Consider the following 25,858-nt stretch of genomic DNA (forward strand, 5'->3'; position numbering starts at 1 on the left):
GTCCTCACCATTTGTCTTGCCGGACCGCCCCCCCAGGTCACTGTAAAATCCCTTGAGTATCAACCTCTCTCTCGTTATAAACACTCTTCGATTCAGCCTGGTTTGCAGCAGTTCCAAGGCAGGGGAGTCTGTCGTTACGCACACAACGGGAAGCTCCCGCTGCCAGTTCCAATATGTACTTTGACCTCTTAGCAATAAAGCCTGATTGGGTTTCTAAAGTTGCTCGCCGGATCTGCAAGCTCGTGTTCCGTGTTTAAATCACACACCAAGATCATCTGTACCCAGTATTTACCAGTTTTTAGCCTGCTGCTTCACAAGCAAGAGAACATCTCGTACTCCACTCGAATACCTCCTTGCCCCCGCTCATGGGTCACTTCACTGGCAGAAACTTCCAGAGTGTGACAAGCTGATGTTTTAGGAAATAAATTTCAATATTTCCTATCAAAGTGTTTCAGAAATAAGGTACAGTTTATTTAGGAACACATGAAAAAGTACAGATTTATTTATACATTTGCTTACAGTAAACATTTACAATATATATAATTACAAATGCGATGATATGTCAGGCAAATCTCTTGTTTAAATATGTACAAATTAAAGTGACAAATATTTTAATTCTCTTTTGGAAGCTGCACACAGTCACTACGAACAATGTATTTTTTCATAATTAATAATATAAACCGGCTCACTTCACGTGTTTAGAACAGTTTACAAGGGCTGGTGCTGCATAAATCAGTGCTGACACCAGGGGGCAGCCAACACCAGAAAACGTTTAATACCAACGTACAGGTGAGTTGGGAACGGGAACAGCACGCTAACCGAAGTCCAGCGACCCAACTGGGAATTTAATAATAAATCATGGAACCCAGATCTTAATTGCAGTGTTGCTCTAAAAGCAGTAAGACCTTGATCCTTTTTTAAAAAAAATAATTCCGTTTCAGCTGATATTCATCTTGACTGAAACTTTGTAAACACATTGCAGTAAGTTCCACTATGTGTGTGTGTGTGTGGGGGGGGGGGGGGAGGGAGAGGACGTTCACAGGATTTAATTATGAGAATTTTTTATTGAAACGGTCATTTATCCTATTTGGGGATTTCATGCCAAAATCAACTATCTTTTTTTAAAAGTTCAATGGACTGACTGGACTTTGCGGTGCCGTTTGATTCTTGTAGAAAAACTATTAGTGCTACCTTAGGGAAACAGAGTGAGTTGGTCAGAACACGGTGTTTCTTGTGGATTTGCTGGCCTGGATTGTGTAAGTAGCTGCCGGTATGATGACTGGCTTTGACCTTTGATCAACCAAAGCGAGGGAAATGAACCCCAATTTCCCACACCCGACCCTGGGCGGTGGCGAATGTCCATGAATCCCTGCAAACTGAACCAACAATCAGTCTGATGCTGGGCTACGCGAGGAAAACGCGTTTGTGGGGGGAAATGGAACTGATTGCAGTAATTCGTTTGCAGGCGCGTTGGTTCCGAAAGGGTGGCAGAAAATGGTGTTAGATTGGTATGAGAGGGCCTTTTTTAATATGTACATTGGGGAGCGAGAGACAACGTGGGATTTTGCCAGCGGCAACAGATTACTCCAGTGAGTGGTGGGAGCCTCACGTCGGACACGAGATGCTGAGGGAAGATAAATCTGCCAGGGAGCCAGAAGACCCATTGGGTTTCCAGCCTGTTCCTGTTGGACTGGGGGCGGGTAGAGTTACAGTCCGCCCTGAGCTCTGTCCGGAGCATTGCTGGGCTTCCTGGCCAACTACTTAGTTTATATTTCCCGCTGTGACCTTCTCCGCCCCCCCCCAACCCCCCGATGTTAGCGAAGCAGGGACTACACGGGATGCAGGGGGGAGAGGCTGAACGGTCCCCGGAACCTTCATTTACCAAAAAGTAAAGGGAGACGAGGACCCCTTTGATGCGTCGGGTCTGTTTTCATCGTCGGTGCTTTCTCGCTACCCGTCCGGATGCCAATCAGAATCCACCTTCTACTGAAGTTATTGTTTAGTTTTCGTTCACATGATCAGAGGCGGCTGGAGTCACAACACCATGGTGGGGATGCGGTGTGTCAGAGGGGCCGAGTGCGGCCCCGCCAGGGGCGGCGAGTGCGGCTGCAGGGAACCGGGGGGAAGGTCGGTGCCTGGCGCTCTTCTGGTGAGCTCGGAGTCCGGCCAGCTGCGAGTAGGCGCTCTGACACACCTGGCACTTGTAGGGGCGCTCGCCCGTGTGCAGGCGGACGTGGTTCCTCAGGGTAGAGGATTGGCTGAAACGGCGGTTGCAGAAGCGACAGATGAAGGGCTTGTCCAGGGTGTGGATGCGCATGTGGGAGCGGAGGTTGCTGCGGGAGTTGAAGCCTCGGTAGCAGATCACGCACCTCATCCGCCCCACGTTGCTCCCGCCGGAACCGTCCCCCGCACTCTGGTCGTCTGCAGAGAAAAGGGAGAAGAATGTGGTTAGTTGGACCCTCCCGTTGCTTTGCAGATATGCGCCCAGTTCTGGGGGTGGGTGGAGGACCAAAAGATTTAGGAGCAAAATTGGGCCATTCCATCATTACTGATTTATTACCCCATTCCCTGCTTTCTTCCTGTAATATCTGATGCCCTGTGTCCAATGACTTGACATCCACAGATACACTACCCAATGGTGAAAGTAATTCCTTCGGAGAGTTAAAATCTTTGGGGAGATCTCAGCGCTGTCGAAACTCCAGTTGACCTTTACTGGAGTCTCCAAATGTTCTGGTCGGGTGGAGATTAACGGTATATCGAGTGTTTCAATATAAAATGTTTGAACGTAGAGAGACTATTACAGACACCCCCTTGTTCTCCACATCCTCCCTCCCCCTCCCACTCCCCAGCTCCGACCAAAGGTTTTTCTCCCCCACAGAAGAACGTCAAGGTTGTAGATGGTGACATGTTACTTTGACAATAAATTCACTTTTGAACTTTGAAGATGTTGCCTGGCCTGCTGAATGTTTCCGGGGTTTTTTTTTTGGTTAAAATATTTCTGTCTGAAACCCAGAACAAACATTCTTTTTTTTAAGCTCAAGGAATCGGTGAGGGAAGCGACATGCGGTACAGCGCACGCTGATCCAATGGATAATTGATGGGTGCCGTGAGATTGTGGTCACATCCATTGCCTCGCAAGCAGGTGGTGCTGGGAAAGAGAAGCAACTTCCTTTGATTTTGGGATTTACTCTTAAACCCATCCTAGGACAACCTCTAACTTCCAGAGTCACTACTCCTCGCTCAGGGACAGAGGTACTTAATAACACCCCCCAACCCTGTGTCTGTTTCGCCTGGAGGAACCACCACCACCTCCCAGTCCCACGCACTCTTGACCGGGACAGATCCACCAGGTCGAAACCCAGGAAATCCTCCCGACAGTGGCGTGAGATGTCCTTCAAGGAAACAGTTTACCTCTCAGAGACTGGATGGACAATAAACGTTGGCTTTGATGCCCATATCTCAGCGAAGAATTAGAGTTAACAATTCATTGGCAGGAATCCGTTCACGTTAAGAGCCAGAAAGCAGAGACGTTAGCGCTTCGCTAACGAGCGGAACTCAGAAACACTGTAACACAATTCAGGCCTTTCGGCCGACGACGATGTGCCCACCTTTTAACCTACTACATCATCAATCTAACCCTTCCCCGCCACGTAGCCCTCCATTTTTCCCGTTTCCAGGAGCCTGTCGAAAAGTCTTTTAAATGTTCCTAACGTATCTGTCTCTACCACCTCCCTTGGCCGCACGTTTCACTCACCTACCACTCTGTGTAAAAAAAAACCCTATCTCTGACATCCCCTCAACATTTTCCTCCAAACTCAAAGTTATGCCCCAGATCAGACTCTAAGCGCAGAATTGCAACCCTTTAGCATCCCGGTATATAAGAGGCTAGATGCTTATAGCTGTGTATCACGCTGCCTTTCCGTTATGCAGAGCAACGCACCGCACGGGTCTCCGCATTGGTGTTGACGTTGCACCAACCGCAAGTGGGCCTTTCCTGCTCGATGTTGCATTTCTTCCATCTGAAGATCCGCGGGGACCTCTCAGTTAGCAGCCCACTGGAACGAGAAGACTTCATCTGCATCTACTCCGCCGCAATGGAGCAGTACAGCAGAGTTTAGGCCCTTCGGCCCATGACGTTGTGCCAATCCTTTAACCTACTCTAAGTCAATCTAACCCTTCCTTCTTACACAACCTTCTATTTTCCAATCATCCGTCTGCCCATCTAAGAGTGTCATAAATGCCCCCTAAACAGAGAAAGAAACCATTTATATCCGCATTTCAGATTGGGTTAATATATCAGTGCTGGCCGGTATAATAATCCATGGCCAGCCGACCAAAGGTCGGTGATCGCCCTCTGGTCACCAGAGCACATTGATTGGGCAATTTGTCCCGAAGTGAGAGGCCATTGGCCAAACAGCTGGCCTATCGGACTAGCCAGCCTGAGAGTGCGAAAGAATGAGTCAACATCCGTACTTGAGCCAAACTGACCAATTGTGTAATAATCCCGTCATCCACATCTAACCTGAGTGAAGACGCTGTGATAACCAATCAAGCCGCACATAGATGGACCCATTCCTACCAGAACGTGACGGGCCATGTGTTAACGTCAAAGTAAATCTGTTATCACACGTCACCATGCACTCTACCGCGAGACTAATTTCCTTGCAGGCATTCACAAGAAATACAAACTCTCCGTAAGCAAAGACCGACAAACAACCAACGTACAATACTGAACGAGTTGTAGAGTCTTTGAATGTGAGCGACTCTACCTACAGCAGCCCCCAGTATAAAAGGACAATATTAGTCCACTGACCCCCACCCGCACCCCCCAGACCTAGACTAAGGGAAAAGGTAATAACAACCGAACCGCCCATCATACAACGTGTAAGGACCACATGATAACCGATCGAGACAGGAGAGGCCGTTTACCTCCAATGTTATAACACACTGGCCTACTTAGTGATGCCAGCTGCAATGCTGAAACGGTATTTTCGTTTCTAGAATGGGCGCTTGGTTTTAAGTAGAGTGGTTGTGATACAAAACGAGATTTGCCCTTTGATGTTGCGAAAGATTTTAAATGTGAATAAGGTTTTCGATGGCATAAATTCTAAGTGTTGGAGGTTACTGAGTTAATCTACTAATTAGCCACTTTAAGGGTAACGAAATCCGAGGATATTGGGCAGTATCGGTGCCCGCTGATCCGTAGCCAGAGAGAATATCTCGATTTTTTACCCTCATATATAAGTAAACTGTTCAATTGCGTTGGAGCAGGCGCTAACACCAAACATTACAGGCGTATGCAATCAAGAAGGAGTTAATAAATATGTTCTAGATTTGGACAAGGTTGAAATTCATTGACAATTCCGTTCCCATCCCTGAAACGCGCTCCTCCCCAACCTCTCAACAGGTATCTCTGAACCTGCCGATTCGTGATAGGCAGGTAAAGCGGATGTGGAGAGGGTGTTTCCTGTAGTTGAGGGGGTGTCTCGTACCAGAGGAAGTATGAGACAGCCTCCGAGTAGAAGGACGTCCTTTTAGAACAGAGATGAGGAGGAAGGCGGTGAATCTGTAGAACTCGCTGCCACGGACGGCAGCGGAGGCTGGTTCATTTGGTATATTTAAAACGGAGGTTGATAGGTCCTTGATTAGTCAAGGCGTCAAAAGTCACGAGGAGAAGACAGGAGAACGGAATTGAAAGGTTAATAAATGATGGGATGGCGTAGTAGACTCGAGAGGCCGAATGGCCTCCTTCTGTTCCTATTGTCTTATGGTCTTATAACTCGGAACCAGAATTTTCATCACCCACCGTCTCTTCCCTGTTGACTGCTGAGCGCTGGTCTTTGATCTGGGGCGAGTAATGAAGGTTAAGCTGCATCAGTGATGCCAATTGTTGTAGTACACTCTTCGGGCAATAAATCCATTAAATCATTAAAATGGAGCTCACTCTCACCCAAAGGTAATGCTTTTAGATACATTCAATATTAAGTGGAGCCCTGTTCTTTTACAATCGCCCTCCACCATTAGCGAATCACCAGCCTCCATCTTATTCCACTAATATTTACAATGATGAAGGCGCCGCATAGCTCGACGCTGTTGCGGCTCGGGGCGTTCCGGAGTTCGATCCCGGCGCCCTCTTTAAGGAGTTTGTGCGTTCTCCCCGTGACCGCGTGGATGCCTCGGTTTCCTCCCACAGCCCAAAGACCAGTTAGTAGGTTAACTGGTTATTGTAAGTTGTGATTAGGCTAGTGTTAAATAAGTAGGTTGTTGAGCTAGGAATCCAGTTCTGCGATGTACAATCAATAAAATAATTACCATCTTTGTTCTTTTTCCTGTGTTCTTCCTCCATCCCTGGGACCCCTGGGATGCCGAGGAACGTGTTCTGTGTGTTCCCGTACCACACCAACAGCTCCTGGTCCGGAGGGATTGTCTTGAGGGAAATAGAAAAGGAGAAAAAAAGGCTTTGTTTTAATCTCAGTAGCTATAATGGTAATATGGTGTTTAAGGGCTGCTATACAAAATTATATTTTATGTATATCTGATCCACATCTGCAAACATTTAAACCCCCGGCGTAGGCACTATAAATGTCTCTCTTTTATATTCCATTTATTTGATGTTTATCAATCCGTGAGACACTGAAGGTCATTTTGCTGCCTCGGCTTTGATAGATTCGCGCCCAGTGCCGTACAAGATTTGGGTGCTGAATAACCCATGTGTCACCCGCGTTCTTCCGGGGTGAGGTGAAGGTTCCTCCACCCCACCCCAATCCGGGGGCGCTGAAGGGAGAATAAATTCAGACAAGAAGAAAAAAAAACTTAATCGCTCCAGAAAGTAGACTTTCGTCGCGTCATTCCGAAATAAACTCAAGGTCACAGCCAGAGATTTATAACCCATTCTCCCTCGAAGTGAAATGGTCAATGCTTAACATCGTCCCAAACCCGAGGGGGAACTTCTTCACTCGGAGAGGGCGGTGCGAGCGTGATCAAGCCGCCAGCCTGACTGGGGGACGCGGGCTCGATTGCAACATTTAAGAGAAATTTGGATAAGTACATGGACGGGAGCGGCTATGGTCCAGGTGAGGGTCGATGAAACTCGGCAGAATAACAGCTCGGCAGGGACTAGATGGGCCGAGAGGTCTGGTTTTGTGCTGAAGCGCTCTATGACTATAATGTGTTTTAAAAGAACGCTTTTGAACTGAGACGAGTTACAATCCTTGGACAAAGGGAAGAGTTGCAAGAATACAATTAGAGTCCCTTGTGACACACAGGTAATTCTGGGGGAACTCAGCAGGTCGGGCGGCATTTATAGAGGGGAATGAACAGCCGACGTGTCGGACAGAGACACTCCGTTTGGACACGAGTCTTGCTGAAGGTTCCCGCTGAGTTCCTCCAGCGTTTTGCATGCGTTACTAAGAATTTCCAGCTTCTGCAGAATTTCAAGTCCCCGCCTTTCTGAAACGTCGGCTGTTCTGCCGGAATTCAGTAACTCAGCACAGACTTCATTTCATGGACTCCCGGCCACTCGGGTTCCTTAATTTAGCTTAACCAGTGACCTTTTACAACCCACGCGGGCAGCGGGCTGACCGTCGCCAGAGGTTACAGGCAATAAATTACCAGCAGAATAAATCTCGCCCCGGACAGAAAACACACGAGCAAGGGTGTTTCTGGTATAACAAGCGAGGTCCATATAGCGAATTGCACTGATTAGTGATATCCTCAAGATCGATCTTGTGCGACAGATCTTTGATAGCAGGAAGGTGTTTGGCCGGGAATCCAAAAGGGATCCGAACCGTCCCGTACCGCACCGGGAGCTGCCACGGGGGTGTGGGAGGGGGAGGGGGTTGTTTTGGGACTGAGGGTCACAGATCTGGATCGAGTAGATCATCGGCGTGATGGTGCCGATGCGGGATGTGGGTACTTGTTATTTAAAGTTGCTATTTCACATCTGTGGGCATTAAACAGCCGACGCCGGTCGGTGCACAAAACAACTCTCTAATCTCCACTGGTTCAACCTGATCACAATATTCCCTTCGCGGTCCTCAGTCCCGACCTGCGACCCTAGGGTCAAACAGAAGGGCATCGGGAACCCGAAATGGCCCCCGCGCCCCCCCCCCCACCCCGGCGCGGCCGCGACAGGGGCTTGGACCCAACGCAAACTGAATTCCGTTCCCGAACGGACCAGACCGGTCCACGCAAGACCGGGCTGCGATAATCCCCCGACACAAACCGACCCAGACAGGACCTTCCTCACCTCGGTGGCTTTGTAGAAGATGTTGTTTCCGATCTGAACCACTTCCAGATTCTGTTCTTGCTCGTTCCTGGCGCATTTGATGTAGGTCATCCAGCTGCGGTGGTCTTCCTGACTCGCGTCAATGAAGTATCGCACCGTGCCGTCGTCATTGAAAACCTGGGCCAGGGAAGGCGAAGGAGAGATTAACTCTGACCCGCGACACGGACACTGCCGAAAACGCATTTCGGCCCAGAGCACTGATAGTTGAGACAGCGATCCGGACTTTGAACCAGGAAGTTTCGAGCTGCAAGCTTAGCCTCGCTCACGGCCTACTTACAGGCAAGACGTGGTCTAACCTTTTCCAGCGAGATTATCTGCCTTCTGAGGAGCCCGCCCCCCGAAACCATTTGCCTTCGGGCCTGTTCTGTGGTGATACTGAAGGCGGAGATTCGCCGAGTGTTCAGGGTGCGGGGCTACCCGCTCCAGGATCTGCTGCTGGTGCCCAACAGATTTTTCCCACCTCCCACCAGACCAGCCCCACACCCACTCCAGCGTCCGCAAGCTACCCACACCCTTCTCCCAAGGACCTAACCCCACACGAACCGCCGTTGCTCCTCTAACGAGGTGAAACAGTCTAGAATCTAGACTCTAGATCAACCGGCCAGTTTCCAAAGGAAGCTGCCAGAGAAGAAAGCCAAACGATCTCACACCAGCAACGGAACTATTCGGCCCCTCTTGTCAGTGGTATGTTCCAAATGAGCTTTCCGGTTGCATTTCACACCAAAACCCTGCGAGTCGCTCTAAGTCACGGATCCATGAAGATGTCACTCCAGTAACCACTGGGAACTCACCCCCACCTAAAGGTGCATTGAAGTGTCTACCAGGGGCAGCTGACACACTGAGACATCCTGGAATGTAGATCTGTGGCCTAGAAGGGAGTCACCTGATGCCAGAAAATGTGAGGGAGAGAGAGCTGGCATGTAAAAAAGGAATTTCACCGCGCAACTTAAAAAAAAACCCAAAGTAATAAAAATTCGTAAAAGAATTGCAAGATTAGGAAACTTGTATCATGTGTAGATCTAGTTTCCATAAGATTGGTATTTAAAACAATAAAACAGAAATAAAAAATGTCAAGACAAATTGAAAGCAAGATTATGCTTAAACAGTCGGGAGCACGAGAAGGGCACAGCGCAAAGGGAGGATCGACAGCGAGAGAGATGGGAGTGAATGGAAGAAGAGAATGAGGCAGATAAGGAATGAAAGATAAAGAGCTGTTTGAGGAATTAAATGGTGATATGATAGGCCAAGCGAAAGGAGCAGGAAGCGATCAGATGAGAGATTCGGAGTCCCTTCCACCAGGTGAACGGGTCTGTGTCCCTCCCAACAGGTAAGCGAGTCTGTGTCACTCCGACCAGGTGAGATCTTCGGAGTCCCTCTCTCCCATCAGGTGAGGACTTCCGTGTCATTCCGACCAGGTGAGCGAGTCAGTCCGACCAGGTGAGTGAGTCAGTGTCACTCCGACCAGGTGAGAGAGTCAGTCCGACCAGGTGAGAGAGTCAGTGTCACTCCGACCAGGTGAGCGAGTCAGTGTCGCTCCGACCAGGTGAGCGAGTCAGTCCGACCAGGTGAGCGAGTCAATGTCAGTCCGACCAGGTGAGAGAGTCAGTCCGACCAGGTGAGCGAGTCAGTCCGACCAGGTGAGCGAGTCAGTGTCGCTCCGACCAGGTGAGCGAGTCAGTGTCGCTCCGACCAGGTGAGCGAGTCAGTCCGACCAGGTGAGCGAGTCAGTGTCGCTCCGACCAGGTGAGCGAGTCAGTGTCACTCCGACCAGGTGAGCGAGTCAGTGTCGCTCCGACCAGGTGAGCGAGTCAGTGTCGCTCCGACCAGGTGAATGAGTCAGTGTCGCTCCGACCAGGTGAGCGGGTCAGTGTCACTCCGACCAGGTGAGCGAGTCAGTCCGACCAGGTGAGCGAGTCAGTGTCGCTCCGACCAGGTGAGCGAGTCAGTGTCGCTCCGACCAGGTGAGTGAGTCAGTGTCACTCCGACCAGGTGAGTGAGTCAGTGTCGCTCCGACCAGGTGAGCGGGTCAGTGTCGCTCCGACCAGGTGAGCGAGTCAGTGTCGCTCCGACCAGGTGAGCGAGTCAGTGTCGCTCCGACCAGGTGAGCGAGTCAGTCCGACCAGGTGAGCGGGTCAGTGTCACTCCGACCAGGTGAGCGAGTCAGTCCGACCAGGTGAGCGGGTCAGTGTCACTCCGACCAGGTGAGCGAGTCAGTCCGACCAGGTGAGTGAGTCAGTGTCGCTCCGACCAGGTGAGCGAGTCAGAGTCACTCCGACCAGGTGAGTGAGTCAGTCCGACCAGGTGATCGGGACAGTGTCACTCCGACCAGGTGATCGAGTCAGTGTCACTCCGACCAGGTGAGCGAGTCAGTGTCGCTCCGACCAGGTGAATGAGTCAGTGTCGCTCCGACCAGGTGAGCGAGTCAGTGTCACTCCGACCAGGTGAGCGAGTCAGTCCGACCAGGTCATCGAGTCAGTGTCACTTCGACCAGGTGAGCGAGTCAGTCCGACCAGGTGATCGAGTCAGTGTCACTCCGACCAGGTGAGCGAGTCAGTGTCGCTCCGACCAGGTGAGCGAGTCAGTCCGACCAGGTGATCGAGTCAGTGTCACTTCGACCAGGTGAGCGAGTGAAAGCTTACCTCCCACATCAGGTTGTTGTTCTTGAAGAGATCCACGTGTTCCGGGGAGATCATTCTGCCGGTGAACGGTCCCATTTCGGTACCGGGTTTAATCCAAGTCTTGGAGAAGATGCCGAGCCCTTCCCCGGGGATCGAGCTCTGAGCAATGATCACTTCAGACGGAAGCACCAGGCTCGACAGCTTCTGAACCTCTGAACCGGGGAGAGAGGGGCGAGGGTTAGAGTTCAGGAACAGAATGAGGCACCGCGACCCACTGAGCACAATTCTCTCTTAACAGCACAGTCCGGGAGAGAGAGATCGAAATAATAGATATTGGCTAAATAATCATGACTGGCTGAACCGGGATTGTTCAATTATAGATTATAAATGCTAAAATTAAAATGAGCGAAAACACTTGTATGACATTGACTTTGAAAATTTAAATAAATATAGAGATATGGAAAATTGATTTAATGTTTAGATTAGAAATTCACATTCTGTGACTTTTCTCGAAGTTCGCAAGTTCCTTTTAAATACTGGGCCGAACTCTTGACTGGTGTAGAGCCGGGTAAAAGGTTCTGAGTTCAACGATCTGCGGGGCGCTGAGGTCAGGGAGGCGCGGGACGGCGGCCGGGGCTACCCGTGCTCCAGTCGGTATACGTGGAGGCCTGGGAGGAAACCCATTCCTTCTCAGAAGCGGCTCCGTCAACAGGACGAGTTTCTCAGCTCTCAGGTCAAATTTCGGAGGAGTTGTAACAGGAGCCATCCTTAATCAACCCCTACCCCACCCACCCTCACACACTAATCCCCACGGAATGTGGCCCGACATCACGGACAGGTGGGTAAAACCGGCCATTGCTCTGAACGAGAGAGCGAGGGGAGAGGGGTCTGGAGCGGGCGACCGTCCGTGAACCTGGCTGGCTCGTCGCCCATCGCCCCTTCACCCCCGGGTTCAAGACAAGCCTTTCCATCCCGACTCCTCACTCCGGTACTCGATGACTAACGGGACGCAGTACTAAACTTGAATCGAATTTCCTTTCAAAATAACAGCACCTCTGCTCAGTTCTGCTGGGGCTAGCGAGAAGAATCGGGTCTCCCTTGCCCAGAGCTAGTACGGACATGATGGGCCGACCGACTTTGCTGCGTCCTTTCCCTCTGATTTCTATGATATTTTAACCATTTCCCACCCGCTGAATTTAGATTTAGATTTAGATTTCCTCTATTTCGGATTTCTTTTTTTAAAATCTATGTTATTTTCGACCGAATTCTTAAAGTGCAAACTTTCAAAGGTCGTCTCGATGTCCTACACAGCGTGTGATGTTCATCATTTGAAATCAATTCCGCGTTGATTCGTTTTTATTATAGGGATCCGTCCAAGCGCAATTTGAAATTTGCTGGGAGGAAAATTATCGAAATATACAGTTTTGCAAAATGAGTAATGGCTAAAATGTAATTATTGTAAATATTGCCATCAAAGTTCTCGAAATACAAGCCAAGGACGGTGCCCGGTGCGTGCCCGTTGATGTAATGTCGGTCCGGGTAGTCTGGCGCAGGTTTTTATCTCACTCACCTCCAGTGAAGGACTGTGCCAACGCCTCAGCGGTGAAGGCGGTTTTCTGCCCGGAACTGCTCTTCTCTTCGAAAAGTTGCTCTCCCAGGACGTTCCTCCAGCGGCCGTACAAGAAGCTGTGAAGGATGTCCGAAGTGATGATCTCCGCCAGCGAGAAACCGTGGGGCTTGAACCCAGCTTTGAGAGTCAGCGCTTCCGACGGCAGGACAGAACCCATGGCCCGGGTAAGACGCGGTCCCCAGTGGCGGTGGGACGCTGCAGAAGTGGGAAGGAGACAGGGGAGGAGAGATGCTGTGGAGGGGAACCCGAGGGAAGAATATCACCAGCTAGTCGCCCCCCAAAAAAATCTCAGCCCTCTTTATAGCCGCCTGAATGACTTCCTAATTGGTTATTAATGACCTTCTGACGTCTCAGGAGAGACAGCTCACAGGATGGACCCTGTGCGGAGAGGGAGGGGAGCGGGCGCCTTGGATCCGTCCCATCGGCTTTACTCTGTGCACCTGTTGACGGCAGGCTACAGCCCCAGCACCTCGCCAACCTTTTTAAACTCACGCACGGCCGATGTACGGCACCCCTCCACGCCCCCCGAGACTTCACCCTCTCCCTGAAGTTGGGTTAACGCCGACCGCACCGACCACGTGCCTTTCCCAACCTGAGCCAATTTAGACTTCAATATGAGCGGCTGTCTCCCAGCGAGCCCGCGCCCAACTGTTTCCAAAACTATAAGCACGAGTTCGCAATAAGATTAAACCTTCTTCGCCTTGAGACCTGTAACCTCCCGTTTTAAAAAAAAAAAATTATTATTATCCTGCGAACAGAATAACCCTGTCTGAAATAGAGAATCTGAAATGAAAGTTGGGGAGATGGCCGAACCCGCGCCCATTACCAGAGAGGAAAAAGTTTGAAATTTAATATTCATTGCCACTAATCAGGCCGGGCGGCACATTGTCAGGAGGTCCACAATATTTGTCGGATTTTCAATAGTCCGCTCCCTTTCTCATCTTTGTAAATACATTTTAAATGTTAGACAGGGGCGATTACAATGATTGATTGGGAACACAGAAGGCAGTCTGGTCCCCAGCGTCCCGCTGAGAGAACATCTTTATTCTCCCCTTACTCTCGCTGCTTCCTCATTCACGGTGATCAGAAATAATGTCAGAACGGATAAAAGTGGGGCAGATCGATTTTCACGCCCATTCTGGATGAGATTTTTTTTAAATAAGAGCGATCTTTGACAAATTTCCTTTCTTATCCTCCTTCCATCGGAATAAAATAACGTCTCGAACTAAAGGACCCGGTCAAACCTGAGCACGGGAGAGAAAAAGCGGGGGCGAATTATTATAAATACCTATAAATCTGCAAGGATACCAGGGTAAATAAATTCGCGGATGACTGACAGAGGAGAGCAGAGATTAGCGATAAAAACAGCTGCCTCTTTGCTCTTTAAAATGCACTCTCCTTTAGAAGGACTCCACCGGGGTGTACACACGCTGGGATGAGTTAGATTTATCCCGGCGTGTTTATTGCGTCCAGTGGAGGAAGGAGGGGGGAACAAAATGATAAAGAAAGGCCTCGCCGCTGTGAGCAGAGCATCGGGACCGGAGAAATCACCCTGAACGGAGTGCGCAGTTAATCTTGGATTTTAATGTCAGGTCGATTGTAAACCCCTCTCCGCTCGCTGCCGGAGGCAGTCACTTGTACAAAATCACAAACGCAATCATTTCGTTTTGAAGTTTACAAAGCAGACGTTCTCCGGTACAACTGGGGCCCGACTTTCCTCCCTTCGAACCCTCTGAGCTGGACGCACGTTTGGAAATTCCTGCCTGTCACAATTTACAGTTGGTTTGATGTTACCCACAGCTTGCATCAAACGTGGCAGCTCATTAAAGATAATATCTCGCTCTATTATCAAATGCTATTATTAAGTCTCTAACGTGAGAATAAATAAACCACAATTTAAATACCAACAAAATATTTAAAACCGAGGGTGTTAGAAACTAACGGTTATGTAATTAATTGTTTAATTTTACATTTAAACGAATACAATATTATAAAACACTTAAACGGAATCGATATCCTTTGTATGTATCACATTGATATAAACTCCAGTTACAGCTTTACTTTTGGAAGCTCACACTCGTCTGTTAGTTCAGTTTTATGTACTATATGATTTACTATTCACCTCCAACACGGACACGCGATCTGAGGCCCAGTTATAAACTCTGCGCCTTTCTGAGAGGCGGTTTGGTCAAGTTCCGTACGTTTAATACAAACGCAGTTTATAGTAACTCGGCCGAAAAGGTCAGCAACCGGCGCTGGTTTGAGGACTAACCCCATCACCTTTGTACACAAATTCTTATTTAAACTGATTTATTTTGCGCGCGAGTGTTCGTAAAAATCTTCTCAAGCGGGTTAACATTGTTCCCGCCCTCAATCAGTCCACAGTCAAAATTCAAAAGATTATTTTTTTCGGTAACTAAAGTTAAACCACGCTCTCATCGATTGAAATCTCCGTAATATAACGACGTTTCAGTGCGAACCTTCCTGGGGGGATTAAAAACTCCACATTTAAATTAAAAAATTGGAAACGCGTAAATATATTATGGTTTTCAGGCAATCTTTGGTTTAATGACTCAAAGCGGCAAACGGCTGTTCCTCGCTTTCCTAATAGAAAATGGCTACAAGATTGGGAGGACAATAGACTTCTGCAAATGTTTTTCAATAGATTAAACTCACTGAGTGGGCATATTTTAAGGAACAGCACTCAGGCCCTGAATGCAAGTGCGGGATGAAAGCCGAGTCGGGATTAATGGGTGGCGACGTGCCTTATTTGTTAGGATCAAATTTAATTAGCCTTGTACGACCCTCGACAGACAAAGGACCCTCAATATGTATCCAATTTGAAGCTCATTTTGCGGGGGCTTGTGTGCAACAGGCTTCAAAAAAGTCAAAGGGAGGGCGAAGCTGGAAGGAACAATGAGGAGTTCGGGAGGCAGGTGACTCCCGCGCGTAAAGGAGAGTGCATTCTGCCAGAGCTCTGTACGCGACAGTTCGGCCTTCTGTACCCAGAACCAGGTTTTTTTTCTTCCTTTTTTGCAAAAAAAAAGGAGATAACGATCAACATGTGAAAAGACTTTAAAACATAGAAAAGGATGGCGGCGGCTTGTATGAAACAGCCGTTGTCAAAGCAGGCGGGGGGCTGTGGGAAGATCGGCAAATGCTCCCCTTAGCGAGGGAGAGCACCGACGCTGAATGAAAGGTCGATGTTTCAGTTTGGGAAGTGGTCACGGAAGCGGCTTGAGACGGGCAGCTGGGGGAGTGGGCGAAAGGACGCGGACCCGGGGAAGGTCAGGTGGGGGGGGGGGATAGACAGATAGAGAAAGGGAGAGAGAAAACGGCAGAGTATGTAGGTCTGGGTGAGGGAGAGGAACGGAACAGGCAGGGAGGCAAGGAGACAGGTAGACGGATGGAAGTGTGAGAGAGCGAATGAAAGGTTGTGGCTCGACAGATACCAGGTGTGATACACCTTTCGTAGCGGGTGATGGATGGGGCAGGCACTGTTCCTCTGTGGGGCGAAGGCACCCAGTCCGCCAGCCCATGGGGAGACGGGGCGTCCGGGAGCAGGTGTGAAGCCCCGAGTGCCTGGTCGGGTGGTCCGCGCCGCCCCCCACCCCACCTAGGACTCCCATTTACACACGGGCGCGTCCGCCGTACTTTTTAATTCATTCGATTTAATTTATTTTTTCTTGCTCACGAACCCATCCGGTGAAAATGTACATAACGTCACCCACCAGCGGGAAAGAAGTTGTAAAGTTGTAACCCTTTCGAGTTTAATCGATTCCCGATTAACGAGTGACGCCCGGATTTTACTAATGCCACCGATACCTCCACATAAGGCGGTATCACGATTCCCTGGACTACGGACACCCGGGACATGCAATGACCTGAAGTTGCGACTCGCTCTTGCCGCTGCCCGAGTGTTTGGAACAGGCTGTTTGCCGGGGCTTCCGTTCGGGGACGGGCATCCCGTTACCCATAGGATCTGAGAGGGCAAAGGCAAAGCAGGATGCCCCTCGCCCTTCCTGGCCTCCACCTTCTGACGGGTAAAGTTCTCAGGGGCCGACGGAAGAACCGTCCGGCCTCTCCCAATGTAGGTGTTGACCAGGAGGGGGGTTCAGACTGGAGTACAGGACGGTACCATCACATCTGCAGGCTTCTGCCAGAGTTCCCAGTGCACACAGCAAGCCGAGTCCCGCAACCCAGAACGGCGGGAGCCGAAGCGGACCAGGCTGCACTGGGAGAGGAGCGCCATGGGCTGGGGGGTTATTCATCCATGAAGGGGTTGGGCAGGGCGCCGGCATCTTCTCGCTGGAAGGTGAGCCCCCTCCATCCTCCTGCTAGTGGGATCTTGCTGTGTGAACTGCCGCGGCCCGACTGCGTTATGGGACAAATTCTGAAAAGGGGGAAGAATGTATCCTGAAATGGAAACAAGGGGCATTCTATCTTGTTACGGGGGTGGGGAGCGGAAACCTACTGCAAACCTGAGTGAACCAAGACGGGAGAGTCCCAGGCCGCTGGCCCCTCTCCAATCCCATTTCTAACATGGCCCACTCGTCCCGTGGCTCTTTGACTACTTACATTGAAAGGATTAGTCTGCCAGCATTTCTCCAGTATGTCAAGATACGCTTACATATTAACAGTTGATAAATTTTATAAAAGCTTCATCAACTGATGCCGTTGGGTAAATACCTCGGCGATAGTTTGTACAGAGCTGTGGAGCTCCGAATAGAGGGGATGTTCTGGGATCTGAGCAGGTCAGGTCAACTTGTGAAGCATGGGCTCTCGCACAATTTCAGTAAGCCAGAGATCAAGGCTCAACACCTTCTGCTATCATACAGTGTCCCCAACCCCCGCCCTTCAACACCTGCGGATAACCCATCCTTACAGCTTGTGTCGGAACTGGACAGTTCTGATGTACAACTATCCATCTGGAAAGTTGTTTCGGATTAGCAGCAACTTCTGTGCTCTCAGTTGAACTATTGCCTTCTCCCTCTCTCCCCCCTCTATTTCTCTCCCTCTCTCTGTCTCCCTCCCTCTCTCTCTCCCTCTCTCCCCTCTCTCCCTCCCTCTATTTCTCTCCCTCTCTCTCCCTCCCTCTCTCTCCCTCCCTCTCTCCTCCTCCCTCTCTCTCCCTCTCTCTCTCCCCCTCCCCTCCCTCTCTCTCCCTCCCTCTCTCTCTCCCTCCCCTCTCCCCCTCCCTCTCTCTCTCCCTCTCTCTCTTTCTTCATTCATCTGTCTATAGATCAGTTGCGATTATTATGATCATCAGTAGGACCGACCACATCTCGATCACTTGACCAATCTGGGTCTGCTGCCTTTTGCCCCCTTCGTCTCACCTCAAGTTCTCGATATTAATTTGCTCATTTATTTATTATATTTTTTCTTTCGCACATTTGCACAGTTGGCTCTCTTTTGCACGCTGGGTCCTGTGGGCTGCAGTCTTCCATGGACTCTCGGATTTGCCGAGTATGCACGAAAGGGCTGTCCGGGGTGACATACCTACCCCGTGTGGGAGTCTGTGTGTGAGTGAGTGTGCACGGGGTGACATACCTACCCCGTGTGGGAGTCTGTGTGTGAGTGAGTGTGCACGGGGTGACATACCTACCCCGTGTGGGAGTGTGTGTGTGAGTGAGTGTGTACGGAGTGACATACATACCCCGTGTGGGAGTGTGTATGTGAGTGTGTACGGGGTGACATACATACCCCGTGTGGGAGTGTGTGTGTGTGAGTGAGTGTGTACGGGGTGACATATATACCCCGTGTGGGAGTGTGTGTGTGTATGTGAGTGTGTGTGTACGGGGTGACATACCTACCCCGTGTGGGAGTGTGTGTGTGTGTGAGTGAGTGTGTGTATGTGAGTGTGTACGGGGTGACATACCTACCCCGTGTGGGAGTGTGTATGTGAGTGTGTACGGGGTGACATACATACCCCGTGTGGGAGTGTGTGTGTGTGAGTGAGTGTGTACGGGGTGACATACATACCCCGTGTGGGAGTGTGTGTGTGTGAGTGAGTGTGTACGGGGTGACATACCTACCCCGTGTGGGAGTGTGTGTGTGTGAGTGAGTGTGTACGGGGTGACATACCTACCCCGTGTGGGAGTGTGTGTGTGTGAGTGAGTGTGTGTATGTGAGTGTGTACGGGGTGACATACCTACCCCGTGTGGGAGTGTGTATGTGAGTGTGTACGGGGTGACATACCTACCCCGTGTGGGAGTGTGTGTGTGTGAGTGAGTGTGTACGGGGTGACATACATACCCCGTGTGGGAGTGTGTGTGTGTGTACGGGGTGACATACCTACCCCGTGTGGGAGTGTGTATGTGTGTGTGTACGGGGTGACATACATACCCCGTGTGGGAGTGTGTATGTGAGTGTGTACGGGATGACATACATACCCCGTGTGGGAGTGTGTGTGTGAGTGAGTGTGTACGGGATGACATACATACCCCGTGTGGGAGTGTGTGTGTGAGTGAGTGTGTACGGGGTGACATACCTACCCCGTGTGGGAGTGTGTATGTGAGTGTGTACGGGGTGACATACATACCCCGTGTGGGAGTGTGTGTGTGTGAGTGAGTGTGTACGGGGTGACATACATACCCCGTGTGGGAGTGTGTGTGTGTGTGTGTACGGGGTGACATACCTACCCCGTGTGGGAGTGTGTGTGTGAGTGTGTACGGGGTGACATACATACCCCGTGTGGGAGTGTGTGTGTGTGAGTGAGTGTGTACGGGGTGACATACCTACCCCGTGTGGGAGTGTGTGTGTGTGAGTGAGTGTGTACGGGGTGACATACCTACCCCGTGTGGGAGTGTGTGTGTGTGAGTGAGTGTGTACGGGGTGACATACCTACCCCGTGTGGGAGTGTGTGTGTGTGAGTGAGTGTGTACGGGGTGACATACCTACCCCGTGTGGGAGTGTGTGTGTGTGAGTGAGTGTGTGTATGTGAGTGTGTACGGGGTAACATACCTACCCCGTGTGGGAGTGTGTGTGTGTGTGAGTGAGTGTGTGTATGTGAGTGTGTACGGGGTGACATACCTACCCCGTGTGGGAGTGTGTATGTGAGTGTGTACGGGGTGACATACCTACCCCGTGTGGGAGTGTGTATGTGAGTGTGTACGGGGTGACATACCTACCCCGTGTGGGAGTGTGTATGTGAGTGTGTACGGGGTGACATACCTACCCCGTGTGGGAGTGTGTGTGTGTGAGTGAGTGTGTGTATGTGAGTGTGTACGGGGTGACATACCTACCCCGTGTGGGAGTGTGTATGTGAGTGTGTACGGGGTGACATACCTACCCCGTGTGGGAGTGTGTATGTGAGTGTGTACGGGGTGACATACATACCCCGTGTGGGAGTGTGTGTGTGTGAGTGTGTGTGTGTATGTGAGTGTGTACGGGTTGACATACCTACCCCGTGTGGGAGTGTGTATGTGAGTGTGTACGGGGTGACATACATACCCCGTGTGGGAGTGTGTGTGTGTGAGTGAGTGTGTACGGGGTGACATACATACCCCGTGTGGGAGTGTGTGTGTATGTACGGGGTGACATACCTACCCCGTGTGGGAGTGTGTGTGTATGTGAGTGTGTACGGGGTGACATACCTACCCCATGTGGGAGTGTGTATGTGTGTGTGTACGGGGTGACATACATACCCCGTGTGGGAGTGTGTGTGTGAGTGAGTGTGTACGGGGTGACATACCTACCCCGTGTGGGAGTGTGTGTGTGTGAGTGAGTGTGTGTATGTGAGTGTGTACGGGGTGACATACCTACCCCGTGTGGGAGTGTGTATGTGAGTGTGTACGGGGTGACATACCTACCCCGTGTGGGAGTGTGTATGTGAGTGTGTACGGGGTGACATACATACCCCGTGTGGGAGTGTGTGTGTGTGAGTGTGTGTGTGTATGTGAGTGTGTACGGGTTGACATACCTACCCCGTGTGGGAGTGTGTATGTGAGTGTGTACGGGGTGACATACATACCCCGTGTGGGAGTGTGTGTGTGAGTGAGTGTGTACGGGGTGACATACCTACCCCGTGTGGGAGTGTGTGTGTGTGAGTGAGTGTGTGTATGTGAGTGTGTACGGGGTGACATACCTACCCCGTGTGGGAGTGTGTGTGTATGTACGGGGTGACATACCTACCCCGTGTGGGAATGTGTGTGTGTGAGTGAGTGTGTGTATGTGAGTGTGTACGGGGTGACATACATACCCCGTGTGGGAGTGTGTGTGTGTGAGTGAGTGTGTACGGGGTGACATACATACCCCGTGTGGGAGTGTGTGTGTGTGAGTGAGTGTGTACGGGGTGACATACCTACCCCGTGTGGGAGTGTGTGTGTGTGAGTGAGTGTGTACGGGGTGACATACCTACCCCGTGTGGGAGTGTGTGTGTGTGAGTGAGTGTGTGTATGTGAGTGTGTACGGGGTGACATACCTACCCCGTGTGGGAGTGTGTATGTGAGTGTGTACGGGGTGACATACCTACCCCGTGTGGGAGTGTGTGTGTGTGAGTGAGTGTGTACGGGGTGACATACATACCCCGTGTGGGAGTGTGTGTGTGTGTACGGGGTGACATACCTACCCCGTGTGGGAGTGTGTATGTGTGTGTGTACGGGGTGACATACATACCCCGTGTGGGAGTGTGTATGTGAGTGTGTACGGGGTGACATACATACCCCGTGTGGGATTGTGTGTGTGTGTGTGAGTGAGTGAGTGTGTACGGGGTGACATACATACCCCGTGTGGGAGTGTGTGTGTGTGAGTGAGTGTGTACGGGGTGACATACATACCCCGTGAGGGAGTGTGTGTGTATGTGAGTGTGTACGGGGTGACATACCTACCCCGTGTGGGAGTGTGTGTGTGTGAGTGAGTGTGTACGGGGTGACATACATACCCCGTGTGGGAGTGTGTGTGTGTGTGTGAGTGAGTGTGTACGGGGTGACATACATACCCTGTGTGGGAGTGTGTGTGTGTGTGTGTGTACGGGGTGACATACCTGTACTTTGACGATAACTTCACTTTGGAACTTTGATCATTCCCCTCTCTAAAGCACACTATTCTAATTGTTGGAAACGCATGGGCCTGAATTGTTAACTCTCCTCTGCACAGGTGCTGCCTACACGGGAGCATCTCACTGCCAGCGTGGTTCCGTGCTCATCCTTTCATTTACTTCAGTTGCGAGTTGTGAGCGGGGGCTGCTCTGTTAACAGATTTTGTTTGCTCCTTCATACCCGAGCAGGTGATGTCACTTCAGGCCAATCGGGCTCCCAGCAAATATCAGCCATAATTTTTACCTGAAGCAGCAACTCCTCTCCCCCCGGTGCAGAGGAACAGCTGGTGTCCCTCTCTCCATAGGTGCCGGTACTTTATCTTCCGCATTTTCTGTTTTTAATTTAAACTTCCAGCATCTGCAGTATTTTAATTTTTGATTCCCTAGTTCGGGGTTTCCAGATCTCTCAGCTATTTGTAAGAGTGCATGGTATAAAAAGACCCGGGAACCCCCGCCCTCACGGACTCATTGCTCTACTTTTGATAACAAGCTTCACGGCATCGCTACGTTGCGCGGCTCGGTGCAAGAGCATCTCAAGGGCATTAGGTTACCATACTGGACAGTCTCCGGGAGTTATGCAGGCAAAATTCTGTCAGATTCAGAGTAACAGTTTTCTAGATTTCCCCTCTCAGTTAGGCAGGGTTCGTGTGGTTCATTCAGTGGACACACACACACACACACACACACACACACACACACACACACACACACACACACACACACACACACACACACACACACACACACACTCTCTCTCACACACACTCTCACACACATACACTCTCACGCACACAGACACACTCTCACTCTCTCTCACACACAACCACAGAGAGACACACACACACTCTCTCTCTCACACACACTCACTCTCTCTCACACACACACTCTCACACACAGACACTCTCTCACACACACACACTCTCACTCTCTCACACACACACTCTCACTCTCTCACACACATACACTCTCTCTCTCACACACACACTCTCTCACACACACACACACACACACACACACACACACACACTCTCTCTCTCTCTCACACACACACTCTCACACACATACACTCTCACGCACACAGACACACTCTCACTCTCTCTCACACACAACCACAGAGAGACACACACACACTCTCTCTCTCACACACACTCACTCTCTCTCACACACAGACACTCTCTCACACACACACACTCTCACTCTCTCACACACACACTCATACACTCTCTCTCTCACACACACACTCTCACTCTCTCACACACATACACTCTCTCTCTCACACACACACTCTCACACACAGACACTCTCTCACACACACACACTCTCACTCTCTCACACACACACTCTCACTCTCTCTCTCACACACACACTCACACACACACAATGTGCAACGGATTATTTCAGGTTGCTTGGTATAAAATGTTATATTTCATAAAACGGAATAAAGGACGAGAAATTACTCTAAGTAAATTATTGTCTTAGCATTATAGAATTCCTCAGAACTCATTTGTGGTGCACACACGCCACTGACCCGAAGTGCTCTGGGTTAAACCTTTCGCCGTGTGCACGATTTCCAGGACAGGAGACCCAGACGCCAGCGAGCAGACGGATTCAATGGCAGTGCGGCACCTCCATAATGAACGACCCAGTTGTCTTCCAACGCTCACTTAGCTGTGGATGCTGAAGTGGTAAGAGAGATGATAGAACACAGAAAAGGCCAGCACAAGAACAGGCCATTCAGCCCACAGTGTTCTCAAGCAGCTGACAAGCAAATCAAAAACACCCACTCATGCCACCTAACCTACGCCATGTCCAGTTCTCCGTCTTCCTTCCATCCATGTGCCGATCCAAACATCTCCTAAAAGCCTCCATCAGCATTCTGAGTAAAAAATCTTACCCCTCACATCCCCCTTACCTACCCCCTCTCACCATCAATACATGACCTCTGGTATTAGACATTTCAACCCTGGGACACAGATACTCTCTGTCCAGCTATCAATGCCTCTCAATCTTGTAAACCTCTCGCAGATCTCCCCTCCACCTGCGACGCTCCAGAGAAAACAACCCAAGTTTGTCCAGCCTCTCGTGATAGCACATGCCCTCTGAACCAGGCAGCATCCTGGAAAACCCCTTTTGCACCCTGTTCAAAGCCTCAACGTCTTTCCTAGGGCAACCAGAATGGGCAATACTCCAGATGTGGCCTGACCAGAGAACACTCATCAGCATTATGTGAAGGAAGCAAAACCATTTACAGATCGATTGTTGTCTGGATTTTCTCAATAAGCTTTCCGGCGATATGCGGCAGGTTTCAATGGCGACTTCGCTGATTCCAAAGGCTTCCACAAAACGTGTTTGCTCTTGGAGATGAAGCAAAGACCGCCCAGCTTTTGGGAAGGGCTTGCGATGTGAAGGGGTTCGCGTCTGTCTGGTGTTCGGGTTCAACTTAGAACATAGAAAACCTACGGCACAATACAGGTCCTTCGGCCCACAAAGCTGTGCCGTACATGTCCTTGCCCTCAAGTTTCTTACCCAAATCTGTTGCCAAACACCAACAAGGCGAATATGCAGGCATTCTTTTTTTTTTAAGGAGTATTCCACTTCCTTAGTGACCATGTGGTGTGACCACGCGGCAATACAAACCTCCGAGAGCATGGTCTGATTACCCTTGTGTTATCCTGCCTCCTGAGTGATTTGGGAATTCAGTGGATTGGTCGAGTCACTGTAGCACAATGGCATTCACTTTCAATGAGTATTGATGACCAAGTATGTGGATTGCAAAATCCAGTCTAACTTCATGGTGTGCTGTGTAGTTACCACTGCAGTAGTGACCAATGACATGTAAAGGTCACCCGAATGCCTCTCTCACAAGTCCTGGTGGCACAGGTATGAAGCACCCTTTGGCATCTGCAATGATTTGCTTTCAAACACACTACCTTCTCTAAGATTTGACTCAGGGGAAGCTCTTTTTTTTTGCTTTCACTGTAGTGTTTTTAGGTACATTTAAGCATCATTCTCGATGTCTCGCTCTTGGATTCAGGTAAAGATCAGCTCTGCCCTCTACAGACCCCACCCTACTTAGCTGAGAGGAAGATGCTTTAAGATCTGCATCATAAAAGCTGGCGTGGATTCATTGTGAATTGTGGTCCCTGTGTCTATTTTTCTGGTAGTTTCATTTGGAGGGAGGTGAGGTGACGGGGAGACCTTCACACTATTGAGCACATCTACAGGAAGCACTGTCACAAGAAAGCAGCATCCATCATCAAGATCCACCACCACCCAGGCCTTGCTCTCGTCTTGCAGGCGCCATGAGGAACGAGGTAAAAGAGCCTCAGGTCCCACACTACCAGGTTCAGGAGAAGTTATCACCCTTCGACCAGCGGGGACAACGTCACTCACCTCAACACTGAACCGATTCCACAACCTACCGCCTCACTTTCAAGAATTCTGACACGCATGCTCTCAGTATATTTACTTATTCATTATGGTTTTTCTTTTTGGATTTGCACAGTTTGTCTTTTGCACATTGGTCATTTGTCAGTCTTTGCGTGTAGCCTTTTACTGATTCTACCATGTTACAGTGAATGCCCGCAAGAAAATGAATCTCAGGGTAGGATATGGTGACATATACACATTGATAAACAGTTTACTTTGAGGTACAAAGGGAAACAACAGTAGGTAAATAAATCATGGCTTTGACAAGGAGAGCAGGACCTGCTGCACAAAATCATAATGCAAACACATATTGGCAAAAGTTCTTATTCACCACCACAGTCCACAGGGGAATTATTTGCTGTTGATTTTGCAAAGTGTGGGAGGAGAGATAATTGTTTTCACTTACCATCCAATAACCAAGAAAACATTTTATTAGATTTATGACAAAAATAATCGAGCAGTTTAGATAAGCAGCTTTTTATAAATCATATCTTTGGAGATTATGACTGACAGTATGGCCAGTCATTGACATAAGTTTTCCTAATGCATAATGCACTCTCCCCAATGCATCTCGAATTTCCCTGGTGTAATTCAGATTCAAGAAATTTTAAATTCAATTGTTTGGTGAGTTTTTCACTCTCTCAAATTTCTATAGCCCTATTTATTTTAAATAACCCTTCTAGTCCTACGGGCTACGACACCCCAGCAACCCCAATTTAACCCTGTCGTAATCACGGGACAATTTACAATGACTAAGTAACCTACCCAGTAACTCTTTGGACTGTGGGAGGAAACCGGAGCACCAGGGAAAACCCACACAATCCACAGACAGGACATCCAGACTCCTTACAGATGGC

At 49.8% G+C, this 25,858-nt stretch overlaps 1 protein-coding gene across 1 annotated transcript; it reads right to left on the reverse strand.

Moving 5' to 3' along the window:
- Positions 1 to 775: 775 nt before the first annotated feature.
- LOC140731242 (PR domain zinc finger protein 12-like) lies at positions 776 to 12,771 on the reverse strand. The gene is given in 6 exon segments (XM_073052778.1): positions 776 to 2,124; positions 2,126 to 2,421; positions 6,313 to 6,427; positions 8,249 to 8,404; positions 10,927 to 11,117; positions 12,476 to 12,771. Coding segments are annotated over 6 exon segments (1,065 nt in total). The 5' UTR covers positions 12,693 to 12,771; the 3' UTR covers positions 776 to 2,034.
- Between the last annotated feature and the right edge of the window lie 13,087 nt (positions 12,772 to 25,858).

The sequence above is a fragment of the Hemitrygon akajei genome, chromosome 7, assembly GCF_048418815.1.
Source record: "Hemitrygon akajei chromosome 7, sHemAka1.3, whole genome shotgun sequence".
In the NCBI taxonomy this organism is placed as follows: Eukaryota; Metazoa; Chordata; class Chondrichthyes; order Myliobatiformes; family Dasyatidae; genus Hemitrygon; species Hemitrygon akajei.